At 36.6% G+C, this 14,697-nt stretch overlaps 1 protein-coding gene across 6 annotated transcripts in view; it reads left to right on the forward strand.

Annotated features, from left to right (window-relative positions):
* The window catches only part of abcc4 (ATP binding cassette subfamily C member 4 (PEL blood group)), a 45,123-nt gene that overhangs the window by 1,029 nt on the left and 29,397 nt on the right, over nt 1–14,697 (forward strand). For 4 of the 6 annotated variants that reach the window (XR_003672639.1, XM_028435651.1, XM_028435653.1 and 1 more), the window contains exons 3-20: nt 262–372; nt 2,272–2,392; nt 2,495–2,719; nt 3,625–3,714; nt 3,834–3,997; nt 4,073–4,198; nt 4,298–4,547; nt 4,642–4,749; nt 6,038–6,127; nt 6,274–6,465; nt 6,560–6,654; nt 7,872–7,958; nt 8,056–8,152; nt 9,151–9,369; nt 9,596–9,727; nt 10,001–10,038; nt 10,325–10,419; nt 10,757–10,903. Coding sequence is in view for 5 of the 6 variants with exons in the window: in XM_028435651.1 (XP_028291452.1) it covers nt 262–372; nt 2,272–2,392; nt 2,495–2,719; nt 3,625–3,714; nt 3,834–3,997; nt 4,073–4,198; nt 4,298–4,547; nt 4,642–4,749; nt 6,038–6,127; nt 6,274–6,465; nt 6,560–6,654; nt 7,872–7,958; nt 8,056–8,152; nt 9,151–9,369; nt 9,596–9,727; nt 10,001–10,038; nt 10,325–10,419; nt 10,757–10,903 (2,387 nt within the window). In the remaining variant the exon portion in view is untranslated. Of the gene's footprint in view, nt 1–255; nt 373–2,271; nt 2,393–2,494; nt 2,720–3,624; nt 3,715–3,833; nt 3,998–4,072; nt 4,199–4,297; nt 4,548–4,641; nt 4,750–6,037; nt 6,128–6,273; nt 6,466–6,559; nt 6,655–7,871; nt 7,959–8,055; nt 8,153–9,150; nt 9,370–9,595; nt 9,728–10,000; nt 10,039–10,324; nt 10,420–10,756; nt 10,904–14,697 lie in introns of those variants that run through there. The other 2 variants (XM_028435654.1, XM_028435655.1) reach the window with 2 other exon arrangements.

Consider the following 14,697-nt stretch of genomic DNA (forward strand, 5'->3'; position numbering starts at 1 on the left):
TAAACTACAAAAGTACTGTAATTAACACAGTGCTATTCTCAATTAAGTGTCGCTTTATATACTGTAGTACTACAACCACATCACTGCATTTTATTTGTTTTTATGACATATGTAAATGTTTGGTTGGGACTATAACTGACTTGACAAAGATAAACCTATTGTGTATATATGTATATATATATATATATATATATCATATAAATGGACAAACTGCAACTTGTATGACATACGGGATATTCTTCATGTTTTGTGTTTCTTCAGTTGGCTCAATCCCCTGTTTAGAATTGGTTACCAGAGGAACTTGAGAGAAGATGACATGTACAAAGTGCTTCCTGAGGATGCATCAGATGGACTAGGGAAGGAACTGCAATGGTGAGACATTTCTGTTTAATTTGCACATCAAAAAAGAAGAGAATAAAGTGCAGGGAGTTGCACCCCAGTTGTAAATAAGCATAAAACAATTGATCAGACTCATTTAAAAAAAAAAAAAAAAAAAAAATGTTACTGTTACTATCGCACCAAACGTAAAAGTCCTTTTTGCTTCCATCAGGCTGTTAACAGATGTAACCTAATTCATTGCCAAGTTCAAGGAGTCATTTTATTTTATGAAATGACTTTTTGTTGTTGTTGTTGCAAAGAACCTCTTTATTGGAAGACGTTCCATTTCACCATCAGGGAATAAACAATGGCTGCCCATTTTTAGGCCGGGCTACCGGACTCAAAATGCCACTCACTTTGTTGTTGTTGTTGTTTACACTAGTTAAATGTGTACGCATCGACGCTCGGAGCCCAATTTTTGATTTGGGGCCCAAAAAAAAAAAAAATGAAAGTCAATTTCTCATTTATTTGGGAGTTAATTATTATGACGGTTGGTGGTACCGAATCATTGGCACATATCAATATATAAATGGGGCCCATTACCCCGTACATGTCATGAGGGCGCCAGGGGCCCCCATCTTTCAAATGACTACTCCTCCGTTAGTTCTCATTAGATCGGAATGCAGTTTGGTATGAATACTCTATCATTGAATATGGTGAGAAGCTCGGAGCCCACCCCCCAATTCCAGTAATTTCCAAATTTATGGGAACATAGTCGTGTGATATATTGTTTCAAAGGTATTTCAACGTAGATTATGATTATGCCTCGCACAATTTGATTAGGGGCTTGAGGGGGCTCTTTTTTCGGCAATTTCCATTAAAGTCATTTTTCACATTTATTTTCTTAGTCAAATATTGCGACAGTTGGTATTACCGAATCATTGACACATACCAATATATGAATGGAGACCTTTTTTTACTCGATGGAAGCGAGGCATTTGATTGAATTCTCGGGAAAGTGGTACGTGCTATTCGGCGCGGAGACATTCCGCAGGCCCGGCCGTCGTTCATCTGAACTTGTTTTCAATCTAGTTGTGTCGTCCAAATAAGAAGTTTCACGTGGACACGGAAAAAAAGAAGACACTTTAGATCAATGCTTCGCAACCTTTTTTGGATCGTGACCCAATTTCGATGTCACAATTTTCTGACGAACCCAAAGACTTCTATTTTTCTTTTCTAAAAATAGTTTTTTGATCACGTTTGTTACAAATACAGAATCAGTGACACATTTTGCCACCTCAGATATGTTTATACCAAAATTTTTTTTGAAATAGATTTATATTTGAGAAGGTGAAAGTATGTAATACAGTTGTTTAAGATGGTACGTTGTGTTTTAATTTTAAAAATAATTTAATAATAATAATAATAGGAATTTAATAATAAAAATATTTTAATCAGTGATATATTTTTTTAATCAATTGCTAGACATTTCAGGCAACCCCATTTAAATTCTAGGTGACCCTAAGGTTGAAAAAACGCTGCTTGAGATGTTTGAGAAGGTAATGTAATTATAAACAATAGTTCCAGCAAGTTTATTTTGTCTTCTTTTTTTAAATGTGTTGCGGTTTCATTTATTCAGACACATTTTTTCAGGAAATTTACTTGGAAATGTACTTTGATCTTCTTTGATCTCCAGTCGAAACATGTCAGGAGATCAAAGTAAATTTCCTGCAAAAAGGTTTGTTTGAATAAATTAAACATAAATATATTAATTCACAATAATCTCTTTTTCTTTTCTTATAGCAGCCTTGTAAATATGGTTAAAAATAATGTGTGCAATCTGCATACATCGATTAAAAACTCTGGGATTCTCACACCACTAAACAGTTTTATGAACAGTAGTAACAAATGCTGCTTAATTTCTCCTGTTATATCTGCTGTTTTTTTTTAAAGGTTCTGGAATCAAGAATCGTACCAGGCAGCTAAAGATCTGCGCAAACCTAGCCTTAGCAGAGCTCTCATTCAGTGCTATTGGAAATCTTACTTACTGATTGGAGTATACATCTTTATAGAGGTAGGGTGTTTTCACACAGCAATGCATCTTTGACATGCAACCTAATGTAGTGTATTTACCTTTTGGTTTACTAATCTCTTCTTGTCATATTTGTTGTGCCAGGAACTTCTTAAGGTGATACAGCCTGTGCTGCTGGGGAAACTGATTGAGCACTTTGAGTGTTGTGAGCCTGCTAACCCAGATTCACTCTTTGAGGCTTACGCTTACGCTGCAGGCCTGTCTTTATCAACCATTAGCCTGGCTGTCCTTCATCATATATACTTCTACAAAGTGCAACGAGCAGGCATGAAAATTCGTGTTGCCATGTGCCACATGATCTATCAAAAGGTCAGTCACTATAATAGTTTCTAAGGGCCCTATTTGGACAGCTCTGAACAAAAAGCGGAATAGAACACAAGTGAGACGCAGGTGTCATTATCTCCACCAAAGAGGTCATATATTTACTGTATCTATTTGTTTGTCTGTCAGTTATCAGCATTGTAAGTAAAGATAGATCTAACGCCATGAAAGATTCCACAACATTTTGTAGGTTGATTTGGATCAATATACTGATTCCTGATCAGTTTCTAAAATAAAATAAAAATCTCTTTCTCTAATAATTGACAAAGTTTTCAAAAATTGTGTTAAGGTTTCATTTATTCAGACTACTGTTTTTCAGGAGATTTACTTTGATTTCCTGACACTTCTTCAGAGGCGTATGCTGATCGCTTCGATGTTTCCATGACTTGCTGTTGTTTTTGTCTTCTTTTTAAATAATATCTTAAGGCTTCATTTATTCAGACGACTCGAAACATGTCAGGTAATCAAAGTACATTTCCCCAAAAAAAGCGGTTGTTTGAATAAATGGAACCATACCATAATATTCAAAAAGAAGGCAAAAAGAACTTGCTGGAATTAATATCTTGGTTCGTAATTGAGCGATCTTTATGAAATTTGAAATGTCTGGTAGTTCTTCAATTATCCCACGAGTTTGGATTGCGCATTTTATTGCGATTTATCAAAAACATAAATTGGGGTGCCGATACATTTGAACCTAATGTATTGTTATCAACTGAGATAGAAATTTCTTCCAAGCCTTTAAAGTGTAAATGATCATCGTGGAGGTTTGTGCTCGCTGAATGCTCTTATCTTTATCAAATTATGGCCCTAAGTTTCTTCCTCTCACATTTCTATAACCTTTTCTATAATATTGATGTTTTAACTTTTATCTACAATGTTGTTTGTGTGTGAAGGCTCTCTGTCTTAATAGTGAAGCACTGGCCAAAACTACCACTGGACAGATTGTCAATCTATTATCCAATGATGTCAACAAATTTGATGAGGTGACTACAATACAAGCTGTACCATTTACTTTTAGTCGATTCCTCATCAAATAGTCTCAGGACATTATTTCCATTTTAAATGAATATTTATTTTGAATTAAATTGGTATTTTCAAACAGGTAACTTTATACTTACACTTCTTGTGGACTGGACCTCTACAAGCAGCATCTGTAATAGTGTTACTGATGTATGCAATCGGCCCATCTTGTCTCGCGGGGATGGCCGTCTTCTCCATTTTGATGCCAGTACAGACCATGTTTGGACGTTTATTCTCAACTCTAAGGTATGTAGTATTTTCTACTCATTGTAGGCTTGAGATGCTCTGGGTTGTGCTACAAAGAGTTTTTTTCTGCTCTAGAAATGAAACAGCAACGTTGACAGATGAGAGAATTCGCACAATGAATGAAGTCATATCTGGGATTCGAGTTATTAAGATGTATGGATGGGAGAAGCCTTTTGGGGCACTGGTGGATGAAATCAGACGGTAGAAGTTTGTTTTTCCTACAGCTATTCATTTTTATCTGAATAAACTCAGAAATTTTAAACCATCAACTACACATTTCTTTTTTTTTTTTCTTTATAGAAAAGAAATCTCAAAGATAATGAAAAGCTCATATCTGCGCGCGCTAAACATGGCATCGTTTTTTGTGGCTGGCAAGATCATCGTCTTCATCACCATATGCGTTTACGTGCTGACGGGGAACAAGTTGTCTGCCAGCCGAGTGTTCGTGGCTGTGGCTCTCTATGGTGCCGTCAGACTCACCATCACACTGTTTTTCCCATATGCCATCGAGAAGCTGTCCGAGTGTCTCATCAGCATACGAAGGATTGAAGTACTCATCAATAATATCACTTGATTGGATTTACATCCGTAATTTGTTGATGTAATCAAACTTAAAAGCTTGAAATGTGTTTTTTCCATAAAAGAACTTTCTGCTCCTCAATGAAGTTGCTCCGCAGCACCTTGGACTTCCTGTGGCAGAGAAGAAAGACTGTTTGGTGAAAATACAAGATTTGGTGTGCTACTGGGATAAGGTACAATAACACCTCACCGTCTTGTGTTGTTAAAATCAATAACATACATCAATATGCTTCTAGACTTTAAAAGGATTCTCGACTGTTTTTACAAATGTGGCCTAAAATCAATTAAATCTACTTTTTTGAAGACACCCCATTGTTTTCTATTGGAGTGAAGCATTCAGCCTGCTGTTTAGATCATTTAGCCAGCTTTCTTTGGTCAAAATGCCAACTTGTGCTGTATTTGGTTGCTCTAAAAAATCAGGAAACGTTAAAGATAACAATGTAAAACAATGGGATGTTTACAGGCAGTGTGGCCGAATGATGTCATCGATCACATTGTTTCAAAATGGCAGAAGACGGTCTCTTAAACTGTAATGTAGTCCCATTTTTAAAAGGCAGTTAAATGAATATGCTGCATAATAATGCATTTTGTTAGGCATAGATATTAGATATTAGGCATGATTTGTAAAAACAGTGGAGGAACCCTTTAAAGAATAACAATTTAAAAAAAAAAGACTATTTACAACGTCGTATTAGGGCCACATTAAAATAAATAGAAATCTGAGCACTACAAGATTAAAGTCGTAAAATTTCACGAACAAAGTTGTAATTCTATTAGATTTAAGTCGTAATTTTACTAGATTTAAGTTGTAATATTTCAAGATTAAAGTTGTTATCTTATAAGAATGGAGTAATAACTTTTAGGGGAATAAAGCCGTATTTTGAAAAGCTCAGAATTCCCTGTTGAAGTGAATGCAACGAACGCTGAAAGCCCTAAAGTCGACCACTTCCAGCCAGTTCCTCCTCCACTAAAGAGACGATTTGCTCCAAATCAGTCTGGTTTTTTCGTCTTAACAAATGCAAACGTCTGCAAAGTCGCTTTAAAGTCCTTAAACTGATAAGTGTGGTGATGATGGGCCTAAAGGCTCAGTATTTTGTCATGTGTGAAACCTAAAGAGAAGTATAATCTCACTGTACCCCACATTCTCCATAACGCATGAGTGATCGCAACTCGGACAAGATCCTGTTTGTATTTTTATTCTCAAAAAATTGCGACTTTATTGTTGAAATATTACAACTTTAATCTTGAAGTATTTTGACTTTAATCTCAAAATATTACACTTTGACCTTGAATTGTTAGACTTCAATCTGATAAATGTATTATTTAATTCTCGAAATAATATGACTTTAATCTCTTATTGCCCAGATTTTTTTTTATTTTAATGTGGCCCTAATACGTCGTCAGATTTATAATCTTAGAAATATCTGCTTTCAACTACAGCTCATTTGCTTCTGTTTACAGACTCTCAAAGCACCAACATTACACAGCGTGTGTTTCACAGTGAGACCTGAACAGCTCCTAGCAGTGATTGGACCTGTTGGCGCTGGAAAGGTCAGGTCTGTTCTCTACACTTTAGTTTGGTCAGGAATGCATTATTATTACAAATCTGTGCCAAACTATCCACAACCTCAACTTTTAATGTGTTATTATTGTAAAGATGGACATAATATTCCTGACTTCTGTGTGCTTTGTGTCAGTCTTCACTCCTCAGTGCCATACTGGGTGAGCTGAGTCACCGGAGCGGTGTAGTGAAAGTGAAAGGAGAGCTGATGTACACGTGCCAGCAGCCGTGGATTTTACCTGGTACTATTCGAAGCAACATCCTCTTTGGAAAGGAGCTGAACCTCAAAAAGTATAAGAAAGTTCTGAAGGCATGTGCCCTCAAGAGGGTGAGGATCTCTAAGTATTAGCTCACAGTGTGTGCAGTGACTCCAGTGGAAATGTCAGTAAATATCAGGTTAAATTTAGATTTGAACTTCTCAGGACATGGACCTGCTGCCAGGTGGTGACCTGGCAATTGTTGGTGACAGAGGAGCAAATCTCAGCGGGGGGCAGAAGGCTAGGGTTAGCTTAGCAAGGTAAAGAAACCCAACTTCCTGCTACCCATGATATTTTTTTATGAGATAAAAATCAGTGTAGGCCTCATAGATCAATGAATCAAACATCATTTACTCTAAAAAGAAATTAAAAAGGTTGAAATTGCCGCTTGAAAATTATTTTTTTCCTCCACAGTAAACACTCTGTTTGACATTTTTATGCATTGCATTGTGGGATGTGGAGTCCCATAAACAGATGCTTAGAAGTGTATTTATTTTTTTTTTTTGGATTTTTTTAAATTATTTCTTGTGTTTCTTCACCATTTTTGTTCTAGTTTGTTACTAGTATTCCCTGTGATGTCAGAACGAAGTAAAAACACTTGCACTGTGCACCCATTTCTACGACTCCACATCCCACAAAGCAATGTGCGAAAATGTCAACAAACGGAATGTGTATGGTTCAGATGAAAACAAACTTTCAAGCTTCCTTTCTTTTTAGAGTAAATGATGTTCGATTCATCGATCTATGAGGTCTACACTATTATTTTGTCTACCGTATTTTTCGGACTATAAAGCGCACTTAAAATCCTTGAACTATCTCAAAAATTGACAGTGCGCCTTATAATCAGGTACGCCTTATATATGAAATTAATATGTCAAAATGTTTTAGCACAACTTTGGTAAACTATGAAGCTGCACAACTTGATTGATTTTTGGCGCTTCAGGGCTACCGTAGTACAGACGCCTCGTGGAGTGATATGTTCTGTAGTGTGCTTCAACATACTGAACTGAAAAAGTGAGTGTAATGTTCTATCTTTTATGTGTTAAACCTGAACAATGTTGAGAATTACTGTTAATGAGTTGAATAAAGTTTGACTTATCTGACTATTTTGGTTCACTTAATGAGCCTTAATAATAATAATAATAATAATAATAATAATAATAATAATAGTAACAAACCGGTGCGCCTTATAGTCCAGTGCACCTTATGTATGAAAATAGACCCGGTCAGACCCATTCATTGATAGTGCGCCTTATAATCCAGTGTGCCTTATAGTCCGAAAAATACGGTAATAAAAATGATAATTTATGCCTTTTTCTTTCTCTCAAGGAAATTATCTTAAATTTCTTGATCAAAGCCTATACTATGGATTTATCTGCTAAAAATATTGTGAATTGCGGCTTTAATAATGGATAATAATTCATGTTCCATACTGGCTACAGGAGCAGTAATAACTGTACATGTAATGCTGTTTAAGGGCGGTGTATCAGGATGCAGATATTTATTTACTGGATGATCCGCTCAGTGCTGTGGATGCTGAGGTGGGTCGGCACCTCTTTGAAGAGTAAGTCCTCCTACTTTTCTCATCATTTCCATTTAATACTTTGAGAATAAAATGACTACTACAAATGAACATGTTTCATATTTCATTTTTAAAAAAGGTGCATTTGTGGACTTTTGAAGAAGAAGCCTCGGATTCTGGTCACTCATCAACTGCAATACCTTAAGGCTGCAGATCAAATTATTGTCTTAAAGGAGGTGGGCTCTTGTTTTTATTAATATGTGTATGTTTGTTAAACTCTTTAGGTTTGAACCCTTCACAATATAAAAACAATAAATTAGCTTTGGGGTCTCTCAGCTGACTTCCGTAGATTTTTACAACTCTGTGTTGACTCAGTAATGATTAAAAAGGTGTTTGCGTGTTAACGTTTTAAAGAATTGCAGCAAGTGAGCTGGTCTACAACTATAGAAACACAGTAACTTCACATGTTCCAACTGTTTACATCTATAGAATCTTAACTTGCAACAAAAAAAAAAAAAAAAAAATCTGTGATATGCGTTCCCTATTTTCAAGGGATAGCACTGGACATTATGGCAGCTGACTCGGAGGCCAAAGCAGGTTCAGCACAGACAAACATAACTTGCCGACACCCATTCATCGGTCAATTTAGAAATGACAATAAACCTAAACTGGACATTGGGAGGAAACCTAATTATCTGAAGAAAATCTGTGCAAACCCCGAGGAGAAAGTCAAACTCCAACTCTGAGCCCAGCAGGGCTTAAAAAAACCAAAACAAAACAATCTTTCAGGCTGAAAACACCTTTATACAAAAAAAATAGACTTTGTCTGTAGCATTGATGTTTTTACACAGTAGGTCAATTACCTTTGACCAGTTATTAGTCATTAGACCACAAATATATTTTTAATTAGTTATTTCATACCAATTTACTATTTTATCCTTGTTTTTCTAATGTTGTTTATTTCATTTCTGCACAACATTACCAGGTTTATTATTAGTTTATTATGTTTTAAAAATGCACATTTCTATGTGTTAAATCCCAAAATTGTATTTTTGTAATCATTTTGTCCAAATGTTTTTTTTTTTGTTTTTGTACACAGTTTGATAAAAGAACATTTGATCAAAATGATTCAGGCTTTAACAGATTAAAGCTCACGTTTAAGAATATGTGACTGCTTTTCTTTGTGTGACTTTTCTTTATGTTGACTGGGTTTTATTCTCTCTCTGTGTGTTAGGGCCAAATGGTGGCAACTGGCACCTACAGTGATTTACAGGGTTCTGGACTAGACTTCACTTCTTTACTTCAGGAAGAAACGAATCATGAGGAAGAGCGGGCGGACAGCGTCTCTGTGTGCAGCTTCTCCCAGAACCTTTCAGACAACTTCATGTCGTCTATGTCCTCTCTTTCCTCCTCTCAGTGCTCTTTGATTGAGAGAGTAGAGCAACATGCAGGGGTTGGTGAAATGAATATAGTATTATGTTAGTAAGAGTATACAAACACAATGATTTTGTCAGGATTTAGGCATCCGTGGGTCACATTTATTGGTAATAAAGACGCATGCTGTGTATGTTTTCAGCCACTAGAGAGCAGAATATACTCACCTTTCCTGTACTTCTCATTACAGGCTGATCTGATGTATTTCTTGATGGCTGCTATTGACGTTTGTAGTATTTCCGCAGGTAGTGCAACCCCGAGAGGAGGAGAGCCGCTTCGAAGGAAATGTCGGACTGCATTTGTATGTGAAGTATTTCAGGGCAGGCGCCAACTTCTTGGTGCTCTCAGGCCTTGTTTTACTCAATTCCCTTGCACATGTGAGTCAAACCCTAAATTATTTCATTTGTATTCGTGCCCGTGCTAATTAATTAAATCCTGTTTTTTCTTTTTCTTGTTTTTATCTATTTATTTCTTAGAAATTTTACTGGAAGAATTGTAAATGTAAATTTTTATTTTGAAAATAATATAAATATACAGTCATTTATGTTCACTTAAAGAGGATAATGTTTTTCACATTTGTTGAACAATATAGTTAACAATTAAAACACAAGTTATAGGGAGATTACAAGTATTTTCTCTCCCCTGTTTAGGTAGCATTTGTTATGCAGGACTGGTGGCTTGCTCACTGGTAAGAATCTGTTGCTTTGTGGTTGAATACGAATGCATTTATATGTAATGGCTTTTTGTAGCCAAGTTGACAATTTTCCTTCGACTTAGAATTGATTGAGGATTTAAAAGGTGATAGACCAAACTGTTTTCCGAGGCATCATCCTTTTACTTCTTGAAACTGACCTCGTGCTTTAGAATGGCAGGAATGCGTTTTGTGTGGAGCCTAACACAATGCTGCTTCCCTTTCTTCGTTGTGTTTACTCGTCCTTGTGGGTTTTTTTGTCTCCTTTGTGGCCAACTCATAGGGCTTCTGAACAGACGCACAGCAGTGTGACAGAGCACCTCAATGGAAGCTTCCCTCAGCAGCTGGACCTTGACCTGTACCTAGGTGTTTACGCAGGTGAAGCTTTTTGTGTATTGCTGAATACGAAAGTTGTTCAATGAATAAATCTGCAGTTGTTTGGCTGGGGCCCAAGGCCTTCAAGGCCCACTGTACCTCAGCTGTACGGACTAGAGACCTTTCCTGTTTTCTGCTTTTATTCCACTCTGATTTACTTCTCGTAAGTCTCTGCTTCTTTACTCCTTCATGCTTTTGTATCCATTGTGCTCAATCAACATTAAAGAGAAAAATTGATTATTGAAAAAAGAAATTTTTTATTTTTGAATAGTACAGAATCGCTGACTATAGGAAAGGCACAAGGTTAACGGTGTAGGCACATGTGTGTTGTCTTTTTCAGGTTTCACACTCTCTGCGGTTGTGTTTGGCTTCCTGCGCAGCGTGGTCTTCTTCAATGTCTTGGTGAACTCTGCACAAACCCTGCACAACAACATGTTTAACGCCATCCTCCGGACCTCAACACACTTTTTTGACGTTAACCCAATCGGTAAGCGTTTCACCAGCATCTCTAGATTTCATTTGAATTGGCAAGGACTTTATCTACAGCATGGAGATCAGATGGTTATCAGGTGACAACGTCCATAAAATCTGCTTCTGGAGTTATTGTTGTTACATATCACCACTAGGGAGCAGACTGTTACTTTGACATGTTTAAGATCCACTTAATACATTATAATAGAGATCTGAATTATTTTTGTTACTTTAGTTTTATCACTATCATGGAACACAATTAATAATAATAATAATATTAACATTATATAATTAAAATATACATCATCATCCAATGGCATTTATCATAAAACATAGCAACATTAGTTTTGATCACTGTCAAGTGGTAATAAGAATATCATTGTTTTTCCATGCCATTGTTTAATAACAAATTATATATAGATTTTCATAAATAAAATAAAATAATAAAAAGTTAAAACCAACCCGCTATTAAAAAGCCACTGCAAAAAGTGAAGCCTGCACTCCCTGCCGCTTCTGCTAGAATCTAATATTTGTGTTTGATAGAAGCTTATACAGTTAGAAAAAAAAAAAAGATTGAATAACCAAATGTAGCTTGAGATTGGACAATGCAGGGTTTGGACTTCAGAGCTGAGTAAATACAATTGTATTTGTCTGGTGTGCTGTACCAGTTTGATTAATTTGCCTTTCAGATCAGGGTGTTTTAAAAAGGCACACACATATGAATACTGAGACTTTTATTTTCTAAAGCAGAAACTCACAAAGCTGACATTAGGCTGAATTTATAGAAAAATGTTTTTTAGTCTCTTGATATTCAAGTGCATTTATATATATTTTTTGTATTCTTCAAAAATCTGTCTTGAGATGGTTTTATCACCAACATCCGTCATTCACATCCAAAGTCAACTGTCAAGTGGCCCACTTTGATAACTTTAATTTTTCTGGGGCATTGTTCGCCTGTCAGGAGATAATTGCTCCACCTAATCTTTTCATAGTGACATGCGTGTATAACACAATCAGCTCGGGTGGGAATTCTCAACAAGAAGGAACCTTGTATCTGTATAATGAGTCATAATAAGCTGCTAACACAAGTCTAAATATGATTTGAGGGTGTTCAAGAGCTTATGGCTTTTACCGGTATTACATTTGGGTTTAGTGATAAAGCCTACCTTTGCAAAGCTGTGTTTGCAGCAAATATTACATGTACTAATCTTTGACTTTTGTTTTTTTTTTTTTTTTTACTCCCGCCGTCACGTTATGCATTGGACAATTTGACATCTTATCTGGGTGTTTCCTCGCTTAGTAATCCAAGCACAGAAGGAGGACAAACACTTGGAATAATGTAATAATCTATTTAATAACGCAGTAAAGAAGAGGCTTAACACACACACACTGCTATCTGATTGCTGTTGTGCTGGTATCGGTAACCATTGTGTGAGAAGTTCAGTCATTAAAGCTTGGCCTTCGCGCAGGCAAACAACACTGTGTTTGACTGGATTTATTGACAATTGCACCGCAGTCTGTGTTTGTTTGATCCTTTGTGCACTCAACAGTAGACTGAAAACAAATATCATCATTTTTATCTGTGCAATATAAATATGTCACTTATATTTGCACATTACTTTATTCTTCTTCTGTGCAAAGTCAATCATGAGTGAAGTAATAAAGATGACAACAACAGGACATAGGCAGCAGTTGTTACCTCTCCTGTTCTCTTCTTCTATTTTACCGTTTGGTTCCTTTTTCGCTATTTTTTCCCTCTCATACAATACCTGCCACTCCTTCCTCAGCTGCAGCATTCGCCTCTCTTTTGCCGTAAGTGAGAGAGATTTGTAACTGTGTGCCCATGTGCTGTTAAGGATTTGACAACTGTTTACATGTGTAAGTGATAGGTGCGGCGCTGCTGCTGAAAAGGCCTAGCCAACCCTCCGAGTTAAAGGTTACCATTTCAAGCATCGCTGAACAAAAGGTCTTATTTATTCTGTGAATGTGGTTTGTAACAAAAGAGTACACCTTTGGTGAATTATGATTGATGGAGATGCTTTGTAGCCCATCTGTATCTACCACCAAATGTCTCTGCACCATTTGAGTGTGTCTGTGTTATCGTTTTTTTGCTGTGTGAAGACAATTCTACTTTGTGCTTTTGGCTGATTGAAACCTTTGTATTTCCTAACGTTACTGATTGATAATTCTAAGATAGCTGCATGACAGAAATTAAAAAAATAAGTATTTTCTTCTGTAATTTATTCCAAATGATCTAAACCTAAACTGAAACTAAGAGTGTGATGGTATAACGTGGGACAAGTTATCGCAACATTAAGATAACATCGTCGATTGTACGAGTGGTATATGTTGCGAGGGGTGTGTGTGTAAAGCATACTTTTCCATCTGCAGCCGACATAGTCAGAAAATGAAAAAGATCATCTCCATATCTTCTTAAACTGTTGTAGTTTGATGTTTAAAAAAGTCGTTATGCAAAGTTCATGCGCAGGTAGGAATATTTTTTGGAAGAATATCATGATGTTGGCACGATTTGGTTTTAATTTTGGTGTGAATTGGATCTGTTTTTGTATTGTATTTTTAGAGTGGCACTTTTTGCAGTTTAAACAGAAAAAAATGGTCTTATAAACAATGTGTTTATATATATATGGTCAACTGGTCTCACCATGGGACCCACATTTTTCCAAGATTTGAATTGAATTGTGACTCACTTTTTTAGAAATCAACCAACCAAATTTATTTATTTATTTTTTTAATTATTTATATAGCACAAATTATAACAAAGTCATCTCAAAGTGCTATCAAAAATATTAAATTCATAATAAGAAGGAAAAAAACCCAACAAGATCCACATGAACAAGCTTTTAGCGACAGTGGGAATTAAAAACTTCCTTTTAACAGGAATAAATCTCCAGCAGAACCAGGTTCAGAGGTGGCAGCCATCTGCCTCCACTGGTTGGGGTTAGTGGACAGGAGGAGGAACAGAACATGATAGAGCGATAGAACATCAGAGTGTCCCAGACTAGTTGAGCCGTGAACCACAGATCAGGAAATGTCAACTCCAGCTTGAAGACACCTGGAACAGAAAAGAGAGAGAAGGGTGAGGAGAAGGCACAGACAGCAGGAAAACATGATACTGGAATACAGTGGAATGAGAATGAGTATGGGGTGGACATCAGTGTAAATGGTGTGTAACCAGTGTGAGCAACGTGATGGGTATACAACGAGGTTCAGAAGTGGGGGGTTGGCTACAACCTGGCACAACTTTGTCTGACTGGACATTGCAGCCTATTAGAGCTATGTGTAGATGGTGGATTGTGTTTGAATATAGAGTCGGTGTTCTACTATGTCATTTTAGTTTTTAGTTCCTATTTTTAGGTTTAGGGCTTTGTTCCTAGTGGTTAGTTTAACACTATTATATGGTATACGCTTTAGCAAATAAGTAGGTTTTGAGTTTAGCCTTAAAAGTGAAGAGGTAGCAGCCTCCCGTACTAATACCAGGAGCTGGTTCCAAAGGTGAGGAGCCTGGTAGCTGTATGCCCTTCCTCCTCTTCTACTTCAGGAACTTCCAGAAGACCAGCAAACTGAGAACAGAGTGTTTTGCCCGGACAATAGGGCACTAACAGGTCTTTAAGACATACAGGAGCTTGATCAGGTAGAGCTTTGTAGGCTAACAGGAGGATTTTAAGCTCTATTCTAGATTTTACAGGAAGCCAATGAAGGGAAGCCAATACTGGAGAAATATGCTCTCTCCTGTTAGTACCTGCATGTTAGTATTCTGGCTTCAGCATTCTGAATTACCTGGATAATTTT

This window comes from Gouania willdenowi, chromosome 21, assembly GCF_900634775.1.
Source record: "Gouania willdenowi chromosome 21, fGouWil2.1, whole genome shotgun sequence".
Lineage (NCBI taxonomy): Eukaryota > Metazoa > Chordata > Actinopteri > Blenniiformes > Gobiesocidae > Gouania > Gouania willdenowi.